Below are 23,333 nucleotides of genomic sequence, written 5' to 3'. Positions count from 1 at the left end.
ATTACATTGGAGATTACTTTGCACTGACACAAATCAGTGCTGGGAAAGGAGTGGAACACACCACAAAGATCACAATATCTTTCTGGGGGAACTTTGAGGTCAGAGGTGAATGCTTTTGCTTTGCCAATGGCCGTAATATCCACACCACTAACTTATTGAATGTTATTTTTGGAACTATAGCAACACCGGCAAACCTGCAATAATAATATCCATTAGTTGCTTAAAATTTTTAGTGATTAATATTTTTCTTACTAATATAGGCAAGTTGTTGATGTTGGCATATGTATCTACTGTATGAATTTTTTTGTTATTGCTGATGTGTCCCAGCATGGATGCCAACACTCAATTAGGTCTGAAAAGAAATCCGCACCTATTGATAGCAGGGAAATTTGTTGGATAAAACTCTGTTCTAAAAGGTAATTTTGCAAAACTTGGGAGGCTTAAACTTACAAAGGAAGGAAATTAAGCCAAACAATTTTTAGAAAAAAATGGTTGCCATAGTACAAGTTTCATTTCTATTTTCAGCTTGTGGTCACTGGAATGAAGAACCATTCTACAAATCTACCAGTGCAGCTGGCAGCTAGTGCATGTGTATTCAATTTGACAAAACAGGACTTGGCTGCTGGCATGCCTGTACGCCTTTTGACAGAAGTAACGCGTCTCCTGCTGAAAGCCATGGAACATTTTCCCAACCATCAACAGGTAAAGAGCTGAAAAAGCTACAATAATACCCACAATCAATAACCATTACTAAGCAGTTAATCATTTCGAACTTTGCCTTATTTTATGCTACATATCTTTTCTTTAATTAGCTGGAAGTTTTCTGCAATTTGTAGAATGAGGCTATACCCTTGACCGATTCCTGTACACTGGTGGTTAAGAGATAATTGAAAGACACAAATCCAGTTACCAGTAACATCCTGAAAAGTCTGTGTAAATCTCTTGTAGCAAGCCAGAAAATTTTGAATTTTTTTTTAAAGTGAGATTAGTGGTAACTTTTTTTAGCCCATTGATTTAAGGCTTTGTACACTGCATATCTAGAACTAGATTGTAGAAAATGATTTGCACAGTATTTATTTTTATTGCTCTGCTGTGCAATTGAAAATCTATGCAAACTGGGATAAAAAGTGTTTGTGATCATTTCTGAGTCAAATCATATTGCTTGTAAAATTTGATCAGGTATTTCCTGTCATAAGTCCACCTGGCAATATTCTTTCACCCCTACTCTAGCTCTCCTCCCTCCAACTCCCATTGTGATTTGTTTCAGACACACATGTAATAGCATTATTCACCATGCAGTGTTTCCTTTAGAACCTTGTCTTGGAGGTGCCTGGCATTAAACACCTTTCCACACAGAGTGGTGGATCTTTGAAATTCTCTACTTCAGTGGCTGCAGACACTCAATCATTGATTGTGTTCAAAACTGAGATTGATAGCTTCCTGGATTATGGAAGATCAAGGGATATGGGGAGGGGCCAGGAAAGTCTTGTGGTAGAAAATTGGCTACGATCTCCTGAATGGTGGAGCAGGCTCAAGGGGTTGAATTGCATACTCCAGCTCCTATTTCTTGCTCTTGTGTTCTTAACGTGGTCTTAAGCATGAAAATTTTGACAAGAGGAACCTGAAAAATAAGAAATACCTGGCAATAGAACACAGAAATAGGCCCTTCAGCCCATCACATTTATGCCAACCTTCAAGTGCTCATCCAAATGCCTCTTAAATGTTGTGAAAGTACCTGCCTTCACCACCACTATCTTCAGTAGTGCATTCCAGATTGCAGCCACCCTCTGGGTGAAAAAATTCTTCCTGCATAATTTCCCTACTGCTGACATTATACTAACTGGTCTGTAATTACCTGGCTTATCCCTGCTGTCCTTGAATGAAGGTACCATATTTGCTGTATTCTAGTCATCTGGCACATTGCCTGTGCCAGTGAAGATCTAGATATCTCAGTCAGGGCCCCAAAAGTCTCAATGTTTCTGCTTCACCCCAAATTTTGATCTGTACACCATGTCTGCATCCCAGCCCTACTCAATTCTTTTCTTAAGTTTTCTCCCCAGTCCTCAGCTTCCCCAAATGATGTCAGCCAAGATTCCAACTCTCGATTGTATATATAACATTTACAATTGTAATGAATCCATACCAAAGGAGGAAAACACTGCAGTTTTTGCTATGTTCCCCATAGTTGCCCTTTTGACTTTGGAGAATTTGCTTTTTCCACTTGTTTGAAATGTAGTTAAGAGAATGTATCTGATACTATATTTGTCAAACAATTTTGGACTTTGTTTTCTGATTGTGAAATCTTGTTCTTCATGTTTCCATTTTTAGCTTCAGAAGAATTGTCTGTTGTCTCTTTGCAGTGATCGTATCCTACAGGATGTCCCATTTAACAGGCAAGTAATCTTGTCAGTTTTTTTTGGAAATACAAGAATGGAAATTTCTCTTAACTGGATGAATGCAAGTTGATCCATGAAGTCTTTAATAACACCATTAAATCAAAAATAAATATCATCATGGCATCAACGTTGTTAGTCAAAATAATTGGAATCTGAGCTACTGCAGCCTCGTAAGGAAAAAAAACATGGGGGAGGAAAAATTGAGAAAACTAATCCATTTGGTATCAATCTAAATGAGGATACTCCATGACTTCTTTTATGGGGTTAGAAAATTGTTTAGGAATATGTCCTTTATTACAAACATATAGCTTCCTGTTGTTACCTTAGCAGCACATGAATACATAGAAACATAGAAAACCTACAGCACAATTCAGGCCCTTCGGGCCACAAAGGTGTGCCGAACATGTCCCTACCCTAGAAATTACTAGGCTTACCCATAGCCCTCTATTTTTCTCATCTCCATGTACCTATCCAACAGTCTCTTAAAAGACCCTATCGTATCCGCCTCCACCACTGTTGCCGGCAGTCCATTCCACGCACTCACCACTCTTGAGTAAAAAAACTTACCCCTGACATCTCCTCTATACCTACTCCCCAGCACCTTAAACCTATGTCCTCTTGTGGCCACCATTTCAGCCCTGGGAAAAAGCCTCTGACTATCCACATGATCAATGCCTCTCATCATCTTATATACCTCTGTCAGGTCCCCCCTCATCCTCCGTCGCTCCAGTGAGAAAAGGCTGAGTTCCCTCAACCTGCTTTCATAAGGCATGCTCCACATTCCAGGCAGCATCCTTGTAAATCTCCTCTGCACCCTTTCTATGGCTTCCACATCCTTCCTGTAGTGAGGCGACCAGAACTGAGCACAGTACTCCAAGTGGGGTCTGACCAGGGTCCTACATAGCTGCAACAATATCTCCCGGCTCCTAAATTCAATTCCCTGATTGATGAAGGACAATACCTCATATGCCGCCTTAACCACAGTCAACCTGCGCAGCCGCTTTTAGCGTCCTATGGAGTCGGACCCCAAGATCCCTCTGATCCTCCACGCTGCCAAGAGTCCCACCATTAATACTATATTCTGCCATCATATTTGACCTGCCAAAATGAACCACTTCACACTTATCTGGGTTGAACTGCATCTGCTACTTCTCAGCCCAACTTTGCATCCTATCTATGTCCTGCTGTAACCTCTGACAGCCCTCTACACTATCCACAACACCTCCAACCTTTGTGTCATCAGCAAACTTGCTAACCCATCCCTCCACTTCCTCATCCAGGTAGTTCATAAAAATCACTAAGAGTAGGGTCCCAGAACAGATCCCTGAGGTACACCACTAGTCACCGACCTCCATGCAGAATACGACCCTTCAACAACCACTCTTTGCCTTCTGTGAGCCAGCCAGTTCTGGATCCACATTGCAATGTCCCCTTGGATCCCATGCCTCCTTACTTTCTCAATAAGCCTTGCATGGGGTACCTTATCAAACGCCTTGCTGAAATCCATATACACTATATCTACTGCTCTCCCTTCATTGATGTGTTTAGTCACGTCCTCAAAAAAAAAAAATTCAATCAGGCTCGTAAGGCAGGACCTGCCCTTGACAAAGCCATGCTGACTATTCCTAATCATATTATACCTCTCCAAATGTTCATAAATCCTGCCTCTCAGGATCTTCTCCATCAGCTTACCAACCACTGAGGTAAGACTCACCGGTCTATAATTGCCTGGGCTACTCCTACTCCCCTTCTTGAATAAGGGAACAACATCTGTGACCCTCCAATCTTCTGGAACCTCTCCCTTCTCCATCGATGATGCAAAGATCATCATCAGAGGCTCCGCAATCTCCTCCCTCGCCTCCCACAGCAGCCTGGGGTACATCCCATCTGGCCCCGGCGACTTATCCAACTTGATGCTTTCCAAAAGTTCCAGCACCACCTCTTTCCTAATATCGACATGCTCAAGCTTTTCAGCCTGCAGCAAGTCCACACTACAATCCCCCAGATCTTTTTCCGTAGTGAATACCGATGTAAAGTATTCATTAAATACCTCCGCTATTTCTTCTGGATCCATACACACTTTCCCACTGCTGCACTTGATAGGCCCTATTCTTTTGCATCTTATCCTCTTGCTCTTCACATACTTGTAGAATGCCTTGGGGTTTTCCTTAATCCTGCCAGTCAAGGCCTTCTCATGTCCCGCTCCTGGCTCTCCTAATTTCCTCCTTAAGCTCCTTCCTGTTAGCCTTATACCCTTCCAGATCTCTAACATTACCTAGCTCTCTGAACCTTTTGTAAGCTTTTCTTTTCCTTTTGACTAGATTTATTATAGCCTTTGTACACCATGGTTCCTGTATCCTCTCGTGACTCCTGTCTCATTGGAACATGCCTATGCAGAACTCCACACAAGTATCCCCTGAATATTTGCCACATTTCTTCCGTACTTTTCCCTGAGAACATGTGTTCCCAATTTAAGCTTCCAATTTCCTGCCTGAGAGCCTCCTAATTCCCTTTACTCCAAGTAAACGCCTTTCTAGTCTGTCTGTTCCTATCTCTCTCCAGTGCTATCATAAAGGAGATAGAATTATGATCACTATCTCCAAAATGCTCACCCACTGAGAGGTCTGACACCTGACCAGGTTCATTTCCCAATACCAAATCAAGCACAGCCTCTCCACTTGTAGGCTTATCTACATATTGTGTCAAGAATCTTTCCTGAACACACTTAACTCCACCCCATCCAAACCCCTCACTGTCTGAAGATGCCAATCGATATTTGGGAAATCAAAATCTCCCATTACAACAACTCTGTTATTCTCACACCTTTCTAGGATCTGCTTTCCTATCTGCTCCTCAATATCCCTGTTACTATTGGGCAGCCTATATATAAAAAAAAAACACCCAGTAAAGTTATTGACCCTTTCCAGTTCCTAACCTCCACCCACAGAGATTCTGTACAGTCCCTCCAATACGTCTACCTTTTCTGCAGCCGTGACACTATCTCTGATCAACAGTGCCACTCCCCCACCTCTTGCCTCCTTCCCTGTCCTTTCTGAAACATCTAAATACAACTATACCTATGTCAAGGCCTGGGATAACTGGAATTGGATTACAGCAAACTTTAGGTAATTTCAGTGCTTGTATATTAATGAAGAAATGAGAATGTAGATAGTGCGCATACTTTTTCTGTTAGCAAGTTGATCCTAGGCCTCTGATTTCTAATGAAAACAAAGAAATAGAGACTCAGAAATCACTTCCACAGAAAACTAAACTGAGGAATAATCACGAAACTGAACAATAAGAGGCAGGATTAACGTCGCTGCTTGAAACACAGATGTTTTAATTATTGGCCTTGTTGTCACATACGATTGCATTTTGTGCTCTTTCTTGACGCAATTTTTTTAAATTAAAATTCTATACATGTATTTAACTTTTCTTCCCCCCAACCCAGGTTTGAGGCAGCCAAACTGGTAATGCAGTGGCTTTGTAACCATGAAGATCAGAACATGCAGCGAATGGCAGTGGCTATTATTTCTATTTTAGCAGCAAAGGTATGTATAGTTGTGTACACGTTGTTTTGTATGTGTTTTCCAATTTGATGTCTCTCATTTAATAGTGTGGCTATTGGTCAGGTAAGTTTTTCTACATCAATATCTGCATCAAACAAGATGCAAAGTGAAGCTCTCTATTCTTTCCCCCTGAATTTTGCCTCAAGCATTCTTTAGTGTAGCAGTCAATTGTCCATTTTTTACATGCCTTTTTTTTTCTCTTTCTGAGTGAACAAGACTTGGTTGGTATTGATTATGGATATTTTGTATCTTGCTTATTGCTTGTATCCATTAACAACTCTGCTGACAGTCTTGAGTTGAAATGCTTTCAGCTATCAGTGAAAAGGAAAACTCGTCCATCATTTTGAGATAATTTTGAATTGGTACTCTTTGTAAAAATGCTGGTGTCTTAGTGTAATTTGCCACCAAGTCTCCACTAATAATTTGAATACATTACTTCAAACTGAGATTTTTCTGTAATCGGAAACCCAATGAATACATGGTGGATATCAGAAAAAAATCCAGAAAATGGTGGAAATCAAATGTGTTTTGAATTGCAGAGAAGAGGGAGGGATGAGTGAGCAAAGGAGTTATCTGTAATGAATCAAGACTAAGAAAGCTTGACCAATGCAAGTGGTGTTAGTGCTGAGAGGCTGGTGAAGGCCTGTTAATTGCAGGTGATCTGTCTGGAAGATGTAAACGGAAGATGAATGTGAACAGAGGACAGTGAAATACAAACAGGAAGAGTGAAACGAGAGAGAATGCTGGAAATACTAAGCAAGTCAGGTATCATTAGTGGATAATGAAAAATCAGGGATCATCAACCTCTAAAATGAGCTTTCATCAATACTGGCCAATTCTGATACATTCTGGAAAGGCATGTTATCTGAAATTGAGTCCTGTAGTGTTTTCTTTGATCTCTTAGATTGTTTCAATGAAGCCCAACTTGACTCAAAGTGGAGGAGGATGGAGAATTCATTTAATTTTTGAAATAATGTGTTTTACAGCTTTCAACAGAACAGACTGCCCAACTTGGTACAGAACTCTTCATAGTCAAGGTAATTTTTTTTTTTTTGCTGCTACACATACACAAATCTATTTGTATCATCTATTCATGGGAGTAGAATTTCCAATTGTTTATGCTGAAAATAAGAATACAATCTGGTTGCAAGAATGAGCCAGCAAAAATGATCAAAGAATTTTGAATGTGAATTATGTTCCAAACTAATTGTGCATTTGTATTTTGTAATGCGTTATAGTAGCTCAAGGTTCAACCCATCCAGACTAATCCCTGCCTGCAAAACTGGTTACAATAGTGACTTGGGAAATCTTTTTGAATTGTACTCGCTTTCTTAAGCATTCAGGTGATAGTGCCACATTAGTTTTCTTTTATGTATCAAAAATGATTTAATTAACAGCAAAACTAACCAATGAAATTTTTAAATAAAAACAGAAAATGCTGAAAATACTCAGCAAATTGGGCAGCATCTGTTGGGAGAGAAGCAGAGTTAATTTCTCTGGCATCTGACCTTTTTATCTGGTTTTGATGAGAAATTCTTGTTTTCTGTTCTTCGAGATTATACTGTTTTCCTATTTAAATTATTGAATAGTTCATATTTTCATCTGGATTACTCCACTTGGTCAAGTGGATTCTCTCATTGCAAATGCTTATTTTTGTTGTTACACCCATGTTCGGATGTACACAAGGGAATCACAGTTTAAGTTAATCAATTCCTGTCTTAATGGTAAAACACACAGAATTTTGTGTTCATGCCTTTGGAGTAACTGAACACACAATCTTAGAAGACAGTGAAACCAAGTGATATCCAGCTAAGCACAATAGTTGACATATCAACCAATGGCTCACTCTTGCCTTGACATAAAGTCCAGCCTGTGTTCCTTTCTAATCTATCTCAGAGCCTGTCTAGCACTTCTTAAATGTAATTGGTTTCTTGTAAAATGTTTCTGTCTGAAACAAAATACTTGGAAAGAGAAATCAGTTTATGTTCCCCTATTCTGTTATCGAAAAAAAATGAATTGCAATCTAGCCTGTGCAATTTCCTGATGGTCCTAATAATGTACCTACCCATCCAGAGATTTGTAGCAAGTTATTTTTGGATCCTGTTAGGTATCCTCTAACTTAGAGAGACACTAATGTTTATTCTCTTCCTGTTTTTCTGAGTATTTTGTATCAGACAGAAACCATTTTACAAGAAACCAATATTGTATTTCAGATTCTAAATAAGGTCTGATATACAAGTACAGTCTAACCTGTGCTCCTTTCTAATTTATGTCAAGGCAAGAGTTGAGCCATTGGTTGATCAGTCAACTGTTGTGCTCCAGTTGAATATAATTCAGTTGAACTGTCTTCTGAGGTTGTGTGTATAGTTATTCCAAAGGCATAAGCACAAAATTCTAGGTTAAACCTCCATTATCCTAAGGCGGTGATTAAACCAAAAAGCTCTCTGGGGATACATAAAAGATCTCATAAAATTGTTCCAAAGAAGAGTTGTGGGGTTACCCCTGGTATCTTGGTAAAAATTTATCCCCCAATCTGTTTCTGGGATTGTCATCATTACATTAAGATTGTGGGGGCTTGTTGCTGCATTTTCTGCATTACAATTGTTACTATACTTCAAAAGTATTTCATTGACAATAAAATATTTTGGGACATCTGGATGATATAAAAGACACTATATAAAGAAAAGAAAAACTTAAGTCATCTCATGCTGACAAATACATGGTTGAAGACTTCCAGCTGCAATAGCATTGGATTCTTTTAGGTGATTCTCATGTAAACATTTGGCAATACCTTTGTGCTCTTGATATCTCTTTTATCTCATGATCTTAATAATACTTTTATCTCACCTGATTACTTGCTCATGATAACTGTAAAACATTATTTAAATCTTCTGTTTCACAGAAATTGCTGCATATAGTAGAGCAGAAGACAACTCTGTCATTGGTGGACACCACTTTAAAGTTTACGCTTAGTGCACTTTGGAACCTGACCGATGAATCCCCAACCACCTGCAAGCACTTTATAGAAAATCAGGGTTTAGAATTATTTATGAAAGTACTTGAGGTAATTTTATTTAAATAGGTAATAATGTTATTCATTTTATTTATTTTTCTTAACTTGATTAGAAGTTGGGTAGATGATCAATTCCACATTTTCCATGTCTTCCTCACCCTTCCATGGTGTCTCCCAGACCAGACCTTGGACCAATTTCAGAGCCTTTCATGTGTTTCCAGATTACACATATGAGTGACCTGAAGTGACATTTCTAATTTGTCCTGCTGGTCATCTTTTGAAGTATAGGCAGTCCTGTACTTCTGTTGATGCATTTTAAGCAGACTAAAGCATGATCACGATTAGGAAATTGCATTTTAGTCTAATGACTAATATCATGTTAATGATATTAATATTTTAATCATGTTGATACAAATCTTTGCATTTTTGCTTTTGTCACTTTATAACTTTATAACCAAACCGCTCATTGCATTTATACATTTTTTGGAAAAAAACAGCTTTTTGTTAACCAGTCACTTTTGGTACATTTAAATTACATTCTCGGTAGGTTGAGTGGGATAGGGCTCCTCTCTTTGGAGAGCAGGATGAGAGGTGACTTGATAGAGGTGTATAAGAGGCATAGATCGAGTGGACAGTCAAAGACTTTTTCCCAGGGTGAAAATGGCTAACATGAGGGGGCACAATTTTAAGATGATTGGAGGAAGGTACAAGGGGGATGTCAGAAGTCTTTTTACACAGTGGTGGGTGCGTGGAATGCACTGCTGGCAGAGGTTGTGGGAGCAGATACATTAGGGACGTTTAACAGACTCTTAGCCACGTGAGTGATAGAAAAATGGAGGGCTACGTGGGAGGGAAGGGCTAGATAGATCTTAGAGCAGGGTAAAATATCCGCACAACATCATGGGCCAAAGGGCCTGTGTTGTGCTGTAATGTTCTTTAATTACTCCTAGTATCTTAATATTAAACCATAGAACCATACAGCACAAAACAGGCCCTTCGGCCCACCACGTTGTGCCGTCCATCAAACCACCCTCACACTATCTAACCCTTTCCTCCCGCATATCCTCTATCTCACATTCCTCCATGTGCCTATTAAACAAACTCTTGAACCTGTCCAATGTATATGCCTCCACCACCACCCCAGGCAGTGCATTCCATGCACCAACCACTCTCTGGGTGAAAAACCTCCCCCTGACATCTCCCTTGAACCTCCCACCCATAACCTTAAAGCCATGCCCTCTCGTCTTGAGCATTGGTGCCCTGGGAAGGAGGCGCTGGCTGTCTACCCTATCTATTCCTCTCAATATTTTATATACCTCTATCATGTCTCCCCTCATCCTCCTCCTTTCCAGTGAATAAAGCCCTAGCACCTTAAGCCTCTCCTCATATTCCATACACTCTAATCCAGGCAGCATCCTGGTAAATCTCCTCTGCACCCTCTCCAATGCCTCCACATCCTTCCTATAATGCGGCGACCAAAACTTAACACTGTACTCTAAGTGTGGTCTAACTAGAGTTTTGTAAAGCTGCATCATCACTTCACGGCTCTTAAACTCAATCCCACGACTTATGAAAGCTAATATCCCATAGGCCTTCTTAACTGCTCTATCCACCTGTGAGGCAACTTTCAGTGAACTGTGAATATGAACCTCCAGATCCCTCTGCTCCTCTACACTGCCAAGTACCTTGGCACTTACCCTGTACTCTGCCCTGGAGTTTGTCCTTCCAAAGTGTACCACCTCACACTTCTCCAGATTGAACTCCATCTGCCACTTGTCAGCCCAGCTCTGCATCTTATCAATATCCCTCTGTAAGTTCCAACAGCCCTCCACACTATCCACAACACCGCCGATCTTAGTGTCGTCCGCAAACTTACTAACCCAGCCTTCCACCCCCTCATCTAAGTCATCTATAAATATCACAAAAAGTAGAGGTCCCAGAACCGATCCCTGCGGGACACCACTAGTCACTGCCCTCCAATCCGAGGGCACTCCCTCCACCACAACCCTCTGCTTTCTACAGGCAAGCCAATTCCTAATCCACACAGCCAAGCTTCCCTGAATCCCTTGGCCTCTGACCTTCTGAAGAAGCCTACCATGAGGTACCTTATCAAACGTCTTACTAAAATCCATATAGACCACATCCACCCGCACTACCTTCATCAATCTTCCTCGTCACCTCCTCAAACAACTCTATCAGGCTTGTGAGGCAAGATCTTCCCTTCACAAATCCATGCTGGCTGTCCCTAATCAGTCCATTATTCTCCAGGTGTTCATAGATCCTATCCCTTAGAATCCTTTCTAACAGCTTACCCACCACAGACGTAAGGCTCGCCGGTCTGTAATTTCCTGGACTGTCCCTACTACCTTTTTTGAACAAGGGGACAACATTCACCATCCTCCAATCCTCCGGCACCATCCCCGTGGACAACGAGGACTCAAAGATCCTTACCAGCGGTTCAACAATCTCCTCCCTCGCCTCTCGAAGCAGCCTGGGGAAAATCCTGTCAGGCCCTGGAGATTTATCTGTCTTGATATTATTTAACAACTTCAACACATCCTCCTTCTTGATATCTACAACCTCGAGAACATTAACCTTACCAGCACTCCCTTCCGTGTCATCAAGACCCCTCTCCTTGGTGAATACCGAAGAGAAGTATTCATTGAGAACTTCTCCCACTTCTGCCGCCTCCAGGCACATTCTCCCACTTTTGTCTTTAATCGGACCTACCTTTACCCTAGCCATCCTCCTACCCTTCACGTAGGTGAAAAAGGCTTTGGGATTTTCCTTAACTTTACTAGCCAATGCCTTTTCATGTCCCCTTCTAGCTCTCCTCAGCCCTTTCTTAAGATCTTTCCTCGCTACTCTACATTCCTCACGGGCCCTGTCTGAACCTTGCTGCTTATACCTTATGTATGCTACCTTCTCCCTAACTAGTCATTCAACCTCTCTCGTCACCCATGGCTCCTTCACCCTGCCATTCCTTCTCTGCCTCACCGGGACATATTTATCCCTAACATCCTGCATAAGATCCCTGAACATCTACCATATCTCCATGGTACATTTCCCTTCAAAAAGGACATCCCACTTTACACTCCCAAGTTCTCTCCTTATAGCCTCATAGTTCGCCCTTCCCCAATTAAATATCTTCTTGTCCTCTCTGCACCTGTCCCTGTCCATGACAATTTTAAAGGTTATGGAGCAATGGTCACTGTCCCCCAAATGCTCACCCACCAATAGATCCTTCACCTGTCCCGGTTCATTTCCTAAAACTAGATCGAGCATGGCATTCCCTCTAGTCGGCCTGTCAACATACTGCGTCAGGAGTCCCTCCTGGACACATTTAACAAATTCCGTCCCATCTAAACCTTTCGCACTAAGCAGGTTCCAGTCTATATTTGGGAAGTTGAAGTCTCCCATTATAACAACCCTGTTTGCTTCTCTCCAAACACTGCCTGCCAATCTGCTCCTCTATATCTCTACCGCTACTGGGGGGCCTATAGAACACTCCTAGTAGAGTAACTGCTCCTTTCTTGTTCCTTACTTCCACCCATACGGACTCTAGAGATAATCCTTCTACAACATCCATTCTTTCCACAGCCGTAACAGTGTCCCTGACCAGTATCGCCACCCCTCCTCCTCTTCTCCCCCCCTTCCCTATCCCTCTTAAAACACTGAAAACCAGGAATATTCAATATCCACTCCTGCCCTGACATCAGCCACGTCTCAGTAATAGCCACAATATCATAGTCCCCCATACTTATCCAAGCCCTCAGTTCATCTCCCTTATTCCTGACACTTCTTGCATTTAAGTAAACACACTTCAGTCCATCTACCTTACTACTTTTATAGCCTGTATTCTGCTTCTCCTTCCCCAAAGCCTCTCTACCTGTTTGATCTAACTTTTCCCCATCCCCTTCTTCCTCTGACCTACTCCTCCAGTTCCCTTCCCCCTCACAAACTAGTTTAAACCCTGCCGAACCACCCTAGCAAACCTAGCCGCAAGGATATTGGCCCCCTTCTGGTTTGGGTGTAACCCGTCCTCTCTGTACAGGTCCCACCTTCCTGAGAAGAGATCCCAATGATCCAGAAATCTAAAACCCTCCCTCCTGCACCAACTTCTCAGCCACGCATTTATCTGCCATCTCCTCCTGTCCCTGCCTTCACTATCGCGTGGCACCGGCAGCAATCCCGAGATTGCTACCCTTGAGGTCCTGTTCCTCAGTCTTCTGCCTAGCTCCCTGAACTCGCTGTTCAGGACCTCATCCCCCTTCCTACCTATGCCGTTGGTGCCAACATGGACCACAGCTTCTGGCTGCTCTCCCTCCTGCTCAAGAATCCTGTGGACCTGATCAGTGACATCCTGGACTTGGCACCTGGGAGGCAACATACCATCCGGGGTTCATGCTCACTGCCACAGAACCTCCTATCTGTTTCCCTGACTATCGAGTCCCCTATCACTACTGCATGTCTCTTTCCCACCCTTCCTTTCTGAGCAGCAGTACCAGTCTCAGTGCCAGAGGCCTGGTTACTGCAGCTAGGCCCCTGCAGGTCATCCCCCTCAACAGCCTCCATGGCGGAAGACCTGTTACTGCGGAGAACAGCCTCCAGGGTTCCCTGCTCTGTCTGCCTGCCTGACTACTACTTCCTCTTCCCTCCCCTGACAGTCACCATTCTATCTGCATCCTGAACCTCAGATGTACCTGCTCTAAGGGGGGTGACTGCCTCCTGATGGACCGTGTCTACATAACTCTCTCCTTTCCTTATGCTGCGCAGTGTTTGTAGCTGTGACTCCAGCTCATCAACTCTGAGCCGAAGTTCATCCAGCCATATTTATCCCCCAATCTGTTTTTGGAACCAGTGGAAATAGATGTTTAATAAAGGATAATGCAGTATTTTCCTTGATACTTTTTTATAGTTTCATTGTTTTTTTTAAAGAGTGTTTTGTATCAACTTAATTCATTCAGAAATTTATGATGACTCTATAATACAGGGTGCCTAAATATTCTATCAGTGGTTAGCTGGCTATTTGAACTTTATAAAAACCAAAGACAACTCTGCTCCCATTCTCTGAAGTATTGCACTTGAGTATCAATTTGGGTTGTGTGAACAAACCATGGTAGTGTTTCAACCTAACTTTGTAGTTGGGGGAGTGTTGGTAAATGAATCAAGCTGATGCTATTGATGATTATTATAATCACAGTTAGTGCAGAATGGATTGGAATTCTAATACTGGGTGGTCTGTCAAAATACAGAGCAGCTGATACCAGTCCCAGCATTATTCACACTCATTGTGCCAGCCAGGGTGCAGCCCTGAGCCCCACATCTCAGTGCTGAGCAACTGCATTGCTCACATCAGACTTTGGGAACGGCCTCTGCATATTGTCTCAAAGGTTTGCTCCACACTGAGCCATGGGGCGATAAGATTACTGTTTCATTACTGCGGGGACAGCAGGAGAGGTCTAGCTTCCCTGCACAGTAGTGCTGTATGTAACACACCTGTTTGTATACAGTGCTATAATGATCCTTTGTAGTACTGATTCCATTTACAATTTCTTTTCCTGGGAATGTATCCTGAGTGCCAAGCAATATGCCGATATAAAACCAATTACATAGCTGTGAGAGGTGGGTTGACTTAGGTTGGGAATTCAGACAAAAAGATTTGTAAGTAGATAAAACAATGGCAGGAATTTAAAGAAATATTTCAAATTCTAAACAAATTTACATTTCATTGACAAATTAAAACAATGATTCATCAGTGGCTTACTGAGGTCATTAAGGAATGTTGTAAGTTAAAAGACTAATAACTAAAGATAAACAAAAAAACTAAGAACCCAGGGCAAAAACAGAAAATGCCAGAAACCTTCAGCAGGCCAAGCAGCAAAAGACAGTAAACATTCTCACTTCTGACTTTACAACAGAGGGAAGATCATTCATGAGGCAGCAGAGATGGTTGGGCTTAGGACACTATCCTTAAGAGCTCCTGAGAAAATACAAGAATAGAATGCTGGTTAAAGTAAAATGGAATCCAGCAAACTTCTACCAATAATGAAACATTAGGTGGCTAGTAAGAGGTGGGGAGGGATTTATTGGGGGGGAAAATGAGATTGATGTACATCTAGAGACATAGGACATGGCTAGAATATTTGGAATACTTTGCATTGGTGTATACCAAGGAAGATAATGCTGATGAAATATTGATTAAAGATAGAAGTAATTGATAAGTAGGATGTCCTGGAAGGGCTAATTTATATATAGAGTGAATAAGTTGCCTGGTCTGGACAACTGCATTCCAAGTTGCCATGGTATGGCAATAGCAGAAATGCTTGGTATAACCTTTCAACCATCCCTAGCTATCGGGGAGGATTGGACTATTGCAAATGTAGCAGTCTTGGTGTAAGGACATTCCTACTAATTCCAGGCTAGATAGTTTAACATCAGTGCAGGGTAAAATTTTTGAAATTATATTCAGAGAAAAAAATTAACAGGTGCTTCGACAGGTTTGAACTAATTAGGGAGAACCAACATGGAGGTGTAAATGACAGATAGGATTTGTCTGTCTAACTTAAACTTTTTGACACGAGGTTAACCCTTCAGTACTCTGTCACACATCTAGCACAGATGATACTGACTAAATTACTTCCCCTTCTGTAAAATATTGTAAAATTTAATTATTTCATATTATAAATTTGTATACTGACAGTACATTATTGATGACTCCTATTCCTGCTTTTCCAGTCCTTTCCAGGTGAGCCCTCCATCCAGCAGAAGGTTCTTGGTTTGTTGGTAAGTATGCTTAGTATTGTGAAGATAACCCATCCAGGCCAACTGTTTGTGTGCGCCTGTGTGTGGAAGAGGGAAATAGTCCAAGATCCAATTCTCGTTTGCAACTAAGATTATTGGGGGAACCAGATACCTGCTTAGTATACTTTATTGAGAGCTTTGTTTCATTCAAATTTTATATAAATCTGCTAAATAATTGTTATGATGTGATATTTCTGAAATCTCTCTATTCCATTTCTAAATCTGATTTCATGGAGATGATGCAAATGATTTTTCAATTTTTGCCTTTACTTTTTTTCTGCTTCTGTGATGCATATTTTCATGAAAATCTGGGATAAGCTTACAAAAAAAGATCTGATTTCTTCTTCTTAAGACTATGTACATAAGTATAAACCCATGCTTTATTGTTCTAAAATGCTCTCCACATTTTGTTACGATTATTTTTGCCATAATGTTGTCAAGTACAGTAGAAAGATGAGATTGCTCAAAGAGAGAAAACTAGAACCAATATTATTCTTGTACTCTGAAATAATCTATTGCTAGAAAACTGGGAATATTTTGACTCCACCCATGCTCAGAACAATATTTTATGGAAGGAATTAATGTTGGGGGTGAGTAGAAAATAGAAATGGAGTTCTCGTTTATAATAAAACATCCATTTGATCCTGAGTGTCCAATACTTAATCAAATAACATTTTTATTTTAGAACAACATAGCTGAAGTAAAAGAACTTCATCCTCAACTGATGAAGAAGAGCTTCATTGAGCACATCAGGTAACAATTATTTTGCCATTTTGGATTTCAGACCATTAGGCTTTTTTAAAAAAAACTCTTGTTTTCAGTTATTGCCTTAGGTTTCTCTTCACATCCAAGCAGGAAGTGCTAAAATCTAAAGTAGAACGTAAGGTTTTACTCTTTTTAAAAAATGTTCAAAAAATAGTTTTGTAATATTATTGTGTAGCAATGATGATTGCTTATTAACAGTTTGATTATATAGCCTTTTTATTGGGATGGGTGATAAACATTATCACATTGGTCTGAAGTATATGAGATATTGGGGAACTTTTTGTTTTTTGTGAAATAAAGATAAAACAGCACAACAAAGAAACAGGCCCTTTGGCCCACCATGCCTGTGCTGACCATGCCAATCCAAACTAATCTGATCTGCCTGCTCGTGATCTGTACCCCTCTATTTCCTGCCTGTTCATGTCCATTTAAATGCGTAAAATGTTGTATCACGTGCTTCTACCATCTGCCCTGATAGTGCATTCCAGGTCCCTACCACTTTTTTTATATATTTAAAAAAAACACTTTGCCTTGCATATCTCCTTTAAACTTTCCCCCCTCTTGCTTTTAAACCTATGCCCTCTAATATTGGATCTTCCCACCCTGGGGGGAATCTCTGACCTTCCTACCCCACCTGTGCCTCTCATTATTTTACAAACTTCTATCAGATTACCCCTCAGCCTCCAACACGCCAGTGAAAACAATCCAAGTTTGTCCAACATCTCCTTATAGCTATTACGCTCCAATCCAGGCAATATCCTGGTGAACCTCTTCAGCATCCTCTTCAAAGCCTCTTCATCCTTCCTGTAGTGTGAAGACATTAAGGAATCAATCTGGAGAATACTTGCAAAATTTGTTACTTCCAATGCGGAGTGTTACTCTTGTCTTCAAGTGTGACTGAATCTTCATTCCCTTGGATGTTCTAGTATCCATGGATATCTGACTTAGATGCCCTTATTACCAGGCTACATTGTTGCCTATTAATTTAAGTCAGTATGAAACAGAAAAGAATGCTCACAAGCTGTTTTTGTGCAACATGTAAAAAGCCAAACATATTCAATTAATAGCATGATTTATAATAATAGCTCAAAATCGCCACTCAGTGGCACGTTACCTGACCCACAAAAGAATCTCAGACTTTCTCAACAGTAACATGTCAGAGACCCAGGATAAGTACCTCAACATGTGGAAGTAGACAGAGCAAACCAACCAACAAAATAATTGGAAAAAGCCAAGTATTTTCTGGCTTAACCCACTGTCAAATTTATTTAAACAAATATTCAAAAACAATATAATTGAAATATTCTTAAAAATATAAAAATTTAAAAGCCTTATTAACATTTAAATGGATGAAACTTAAAATCTTGATTAGCAGACAGATCTGGGCCATTAATCCAGAAGCACATTTGAATCCCACCATGGGAGATGGGTAAATTGAGTCCATGTAATTAAATAAATCTGGAATTAAAGCTGATCCTAATGGCAACACAAACTATGGGATTGCAGTAAAACTCCATCTGGTTCACTAATCTCCATTGGGAGATAAAATCTACCACCCTTACTTGACCACATCTGTATGTGTTTCCAGATGCAACAATGTGTTTGACTCTTAATTGCCCATGCAGTGCAATTAGGGATGGACAATAAATGCCATCATTTCCAATAATCTCCACAACCCATGAATAAATAAATGAAATAAATCTAAATTAATACTTTTATCCCCTTGTAGCCATTGAAACGATAATACTGGGGCTTAAAACTTTAAGGTTGTGTGTAGAATGTATTTTGAAGTTATGTTGAAATCCATTTAACCTCGCATAATCTAATGGTAAGATGACAATTGCAATATTTTGTATATTGATGGATTTTATTCCCCACGTCTTCAAAGAGATGCTGAGAAATAAATGAAAATTAAGTGTTTCATGGAAGCTTAAAGAAAACCAGCATTAAACAAAAGACCCTAAAAGTTTGGATTGGAGGTAGTTTTTAAAATCAGAGACTTTGATTCAAAGAATTTGGGGGAATAGGGGTCAGGTAAAGTAGGCATTTTTCTCAATGAAAGAGCCAAGTGAGGGAAGAGGAATATAGCTGCCAAAGTAAGAACAATTGAATATTGGTCTGACTGGGTGGAATGGTTGGGAAGAGACGTGGTGTGGCATTGTGAGAATATTAATTTGAATAAGATTGCAAATGCTGAAGACAGCATGTTTAGGTGGGTGAGAAGCCAATGGGCACTAGCTTGATCAAGAATGATTACGTTTCAGGAGCTATGTTATGAAGGAGGCTTCCTCAATTAGTGTTTTCTGTTTGGAGCAAGGTTTGAGAGACCTATTCTGATCCAGTAGATTTTTGGAATAAATACTATCATAATGCACATTGTGTTCTGTTTTAGTGCTTTATTACATAACAAAGAAGTGGAAGTCAGTTACTTTGCTGCAGGAATAATTGCTCATTTGATATCCCGGGGGCTACATATCTGGACACTGGATCTTGACCTCCGAGCTTCTCTACTGGAACAATTGGTATGTTTGTACACACTGTCCATTTGATTTGCATGAGGATTTCTAAGGTAGAACATTTATTTACAACAGAAATAATGGACTGCCAACCTGAAAGTGACCATTACTTTTTTCTGTCCTTGAAACTCTGCACCTATTTTAATAAATTACTGTGAATCCCATGAGCCCTTAATTTGTGCTGTGCCTTTTTCTGTGGCACCACATTGAAATCCCTTTTCAAAATCCATATTGTACAATAGTCTCTAGTTCCTGCCTATCTACCATGCCAGTGACACTCTCAACATTTTTAAAATTTGCTAAACATTTATTTCCCTTTTCGGTTATTGTGAAGTAGGGGTGTTATTGTTAGGTGTGTTTTTTCTATAAATAGAAATCTAAAAATAATTCTACATAGTTCAGTACAGAGAGGAAAAATAGCTTCAACTGCTAGTGATGTGAAATTACCTGCTCATTGTTTAATTTTCTTGATGTGGTGATTGTACTTAAACTAATTCACCCAACATCTGCACTTATTGTATTTTTGGTTGCAGCATAAGGGATGTTATGCTTCAATGCAGAAATACTGTTTTTTTTTGTTCCTCTATAAGCCTGTTATTTGACACATTTTATATAATGATGTGTAGATTGCTAAAGATGATTGAAATTTGTTATGAAACAATGATTTTTTTTCAATATAGTAAATCTGAAATAAAGTTTGCTAAAGTGATATTCCCATGTTCACCTACCATAAATAACATCTTTTTTACAGTTTAATTCTAAAGAATAATACTTGGTTATCTGCCTTTAAATGTACGCAAACTTTTTTTTTTCCCTTTCAGCATTCTGTAATTTTAAATTGGCCAACACCGGATTGCGAGATGGTAGCTTATAGGTATGTTAAATTTTGATATCAGACTTGGTATTTCATTTTTATCTGTTATCTGTGACTGCTCTGTGACTCTTGAGTAAGAGATTGGTGAGTTTGAAGCCCCAACATATGATCTGGGCTGACACTTCAAAGTAGTATTTTGCTATATTGTCTTTTGGATATAGTACTACATTGCTAACTTTCCAATTTCACTATCCTTGCTGCAGTTCTATGAATTATTAATTAAGGATAAATTGAATTCAAAAATCCAAACGTATCAGTGAGAGGATGTAAATGTTAAATGATAGTTGTGCTGCTTACTTTAAAAATGAATGGAACAGTTGATGAATATTTCTTGATCCATAAGTTTATATTTTGATGCAACTTGCCTCATTCAAACTTGCTTCACTTCTAATGTAGCAGCACTTTCAACTGGAAAAATGCAGTTTTTCTTTTCCTTTCTACTAAAAGAAGTATGTTTTATTTCCCAGGTCATTCAGTCCCTTTTTCCCATTGTTGGAATGTTCTGATGCACCAGGAGTGCAGATTTGGGCTGTCTGGGCAATGCAACATGTCTGTAGCAAAAATGGTGAGTTTTTGTGTGTGTTAAAGCCCGTATTTTTCATTAAAGTTATTAATTGAAGTACAATAGTGGACCAATTTTCTGCATTCTTCTAATAATTTTAGAAAATGTTCACATTATAATGTGTTAACTGGAGTTACAATTTTTAATTAACTTTACCGTGACTTGTTCATTAATGCAACACTGCATCCTTTTTCTCAGGCCATAATCCCTAATAACATTTGAGCCAGGAATACATACTAAATAACTTTGTTAAATTTCAGTTTTCACTGTTCAGTTGTCTAACAAAAAAAGAATTTTAACTTCAGTTGCAAAAATTGATCAGGAATGATGAGTAGTATTGGGTGTGATTTAAAATTGGCAGATCTGATCCTGAGTTACTTATGGGTGGGCTTAGTTAAAATGCCCCATTTGAATTTTATATCATTAGGCATCAGAATGATTATTGGTGTAACAATCTTTGATTTGTGGTCTGTTGATATTCATCATGACTTGTATTATAGTAGAGACTACTGAGAATTCACTTAAATTTCAAGAGTGTCTTCCAATATCTTTTTTTCTGTTCTACAGCACCTAGGTACTGCAGCATGCTCATTGAAGAAGGTGGGATGCAACAGCTATACAATATTAAGAACAATCCACAGATTTCACCAGATGTTTTGCGGATTGTTATTAGCATTATTGAAAGTTTAGAGAAGTACATTATGCGCCATGGAAAGGTCTCTTCCTGCTACAAAAAGCCACAAACTAAACACAGTGTGATCTAAAGAGTAACCAGAATTAATTGTTTGAGATTGTACCAGTAATTTTTTTTAAAAAAAACATATTTGGTAACGTAAGCTCCTTTCAAAATCTCCACAAAATGACTCATAGTATGGCTTTGTTATGCCACTCCCATTGGGAGGGGAAAGGAGAGCAGATCAGATACTACAGTAGCCCAGTATAGCCAAGTAGCAGAAGAAACATGAAACTCTGTGACCTATTTCTGTGTATGACTCTATAAACAATGCTGTTCCTGAAGAATTTAAAAACTCATTATCTTGTGTGTGGCAGAATTCATTGTCTTTGAGTAGTATTATACAATTTTACAACAAAAGTTTGGCCCTTAATCCATTATGTACATGCTAGTTCTTTTGCTGAAGCCATCCAAAGTGATCTCACTTTCCTTGCATTTTCCTTTGCATCACTACATCTCTTGAAGTGACTACTTGATAAGATAGTGGTCCCTGTCTTAGCTACTCTTAATGGCACACCAATCCAATGCACCAATTTCTGAAAAGTTATTAAATGATGACCCCTCGCCACATATTTCCTCAACCATCTTTTAACCCTTTAGCCTTCTCTGCTTCAGTGGTAATCTTATCTATAATTTCCCACCCAAGTATCAATGTTGTATTTTCTATGGCTTTAATATCCTTTCTATAATGGACCAAAGTAGTACATTCATTTTTGGTCCAGCTATAGACACATATATAACATCCTTTATTTTATTCCATCCCTCTTATCTCCCTGCAATTGTACTTGGAGGGAACAGTTTGTGAACTCTTGCATGTCTCTTCTTGCAATATCAACTTCAATTCCTTATTTGGCTTCTATTTAAACATTATTTTATTCAGTCCTACAATAAAATACAATATCCTTGTATTATAAATTCTTATTCCTCTCAAAACATTTTAACAGTATTGCAGTCCTCATGACTTGTCCAATTCAACAAGGGGAGCTAAGTTTTTAAGCTTAGGTGCTTCCTGGAACAAGCTCTAAAGATTTTTGCTTAAAACCTTGAGTTATTTTAAAGAAATGTTCTTTGAAAACATACCCTCTTGTCCAATTACTCCCAACCCCTCCCAAAAAAATTAATACTTTTTCCACTGCAGATAAATATTGCATGTGGAGTCCATAGATTTACCATGTGTTTTAATATTGAGTTGGTATAGCGCTTATTATTCCTGACTTGTAAAAGGAACATAAGTTGAAATTCTCTAAATCCTGCAGATGCAGATTTATGTACTTCTGGTGCTGCAGCTGTTTTGTGTTGGATTCTTGCACAGTATTACATATGTAACATTGCAGCTTGATTTGGTTTCAGTTTGACTCAGACTACTTCAGTAGGATTATACTGTGGAATTTCCTGCTAATTGCAACTTCTACAGGTAGGATAAAATTTTAGGGGCCGAGTCGATCAAAGATTCTTTACACTTGGCAATGAAAATGCTTGCTGATTGGTGTTCTTCCTCATGCCTTTTGATTTCTTCCAAATACAGCCTTGAAATAATTTTCTCCAGTACCTCTGAAACCCAATTGTAGAAATACTAGAAATGAATGAAATAGTGAAACCATGTACAGGATTGATGAAAGTACCAACAATATCTCAGTCAAACAGATGTCCAACATGACTTTTTCCATTTCTGAATGGAACTACCACAATTGTAATGGTGTATACTGTTAAATATTTCTAAGTTATCTAGATGCAGTTCAAGTTTACCACAGTGGAATGTTGGTTTGGTTTTGTGTTGTCTTTGCAAATTTTGTTCATTCTACAAGCAGCAGCTTTTATTTGAATAAATACTGCTGATGAAATGTTTACTTAATCTGGATGTCACTCATATGCCTACCTTTTTATAAAAGAAGTAATGGAAAAGTTGAGCTGTAATGAGCTTAATTTTGGATCTTTGTCCCCAAGCCCCTCTTGCTCCCTTTTTAAAACAATTTTGTACAACATGTTACCTCCCTCAAAGAAATATGCTTTTGAAAACCTTGAACTGCTTTGTATTAGTGTATTTTTCTTTTCATATTGCTGCACATATTTAACATATCATTGGTTTTATGATTTTCTGCTC

The 23,333-nt window shown here is 39.4% G+C and overlaps 1 protein-coding gene across 2 annotated transcripts in view; it reads left to right on the top strand.

Moving 5' to 3' along the window:
- zyg11 (zyg-11 family member, cell cycle regulator) overlaps window positions 1–23,253 on the top strand; it is a 39,091-nt gene extending 15,838 nt beyond the window's left edge. For both annotated transcript variants that reach the window (XM_052011446.1, XM_052011445.1), the window contains exons 5-15: window positions 526–702; window positions 2,329–2,393; window positions 5,848–5,947; window positions 6,952–7,002; window positions 8,868–9,029; window positions 15,717–15,764; window positions 16,468–16,535; window positions 18,940–19,069; window positions 19,885–19,937; window positions 20,405–20,502; window positions 21,067–23,253. In XM_052011446.1, coding sequence (XP_051867406.1) covers window positions 526–702; window positions 2,329–2,393; window positions 5,848–5,947; window positions 6,952–7,002; window positions 8,868–9,029; window positions 15,717–15,764; window positions 16,468–16,535; window positions 18,940–19,069; window positions 19,885–19,937; window positions 20,405–20,502; window positions 21,067–21,263 — 1,149 coding nt within the window. In that variant the 3' untranslated portion in view covers window positions 21,264–23,253. The remainder of the gene's footprint in view (window positions 1–525; window positions 703–2,328; window positions 2,394–5,847; window positions 5,948–6,951; window positions 7,003–8,867; window positions 9,030–15,716; window positions 15,765–16,467; window positions 16,536–18,939; window positions 19,070–19,884; window positions 19,938–20,404; window positions 20,503–21,066) is intronic.
- The last annotated feature ends 80 nt before the right edge of the window (window positions 23,254–23,333 follow it).

Source organism: Pristis pectinata, chromosome 3, assembly GCF_009764475.1.
Source record: "Pristis pectinata isolate sPriPec2 chromosome 3, sPriPec2.1.pri, whole genome shotgun sequence".
NCBI lineage: Eukaryota > Metazoa > Chordata > Chondrichthyes > Rhinopristiformes > Pristidae > Pristis > Pristis pectinata.
Note: the sequence above shows the minus strand (reverse complement) of the source record. Positions and strands in the feature narration are given on the sequence as shown.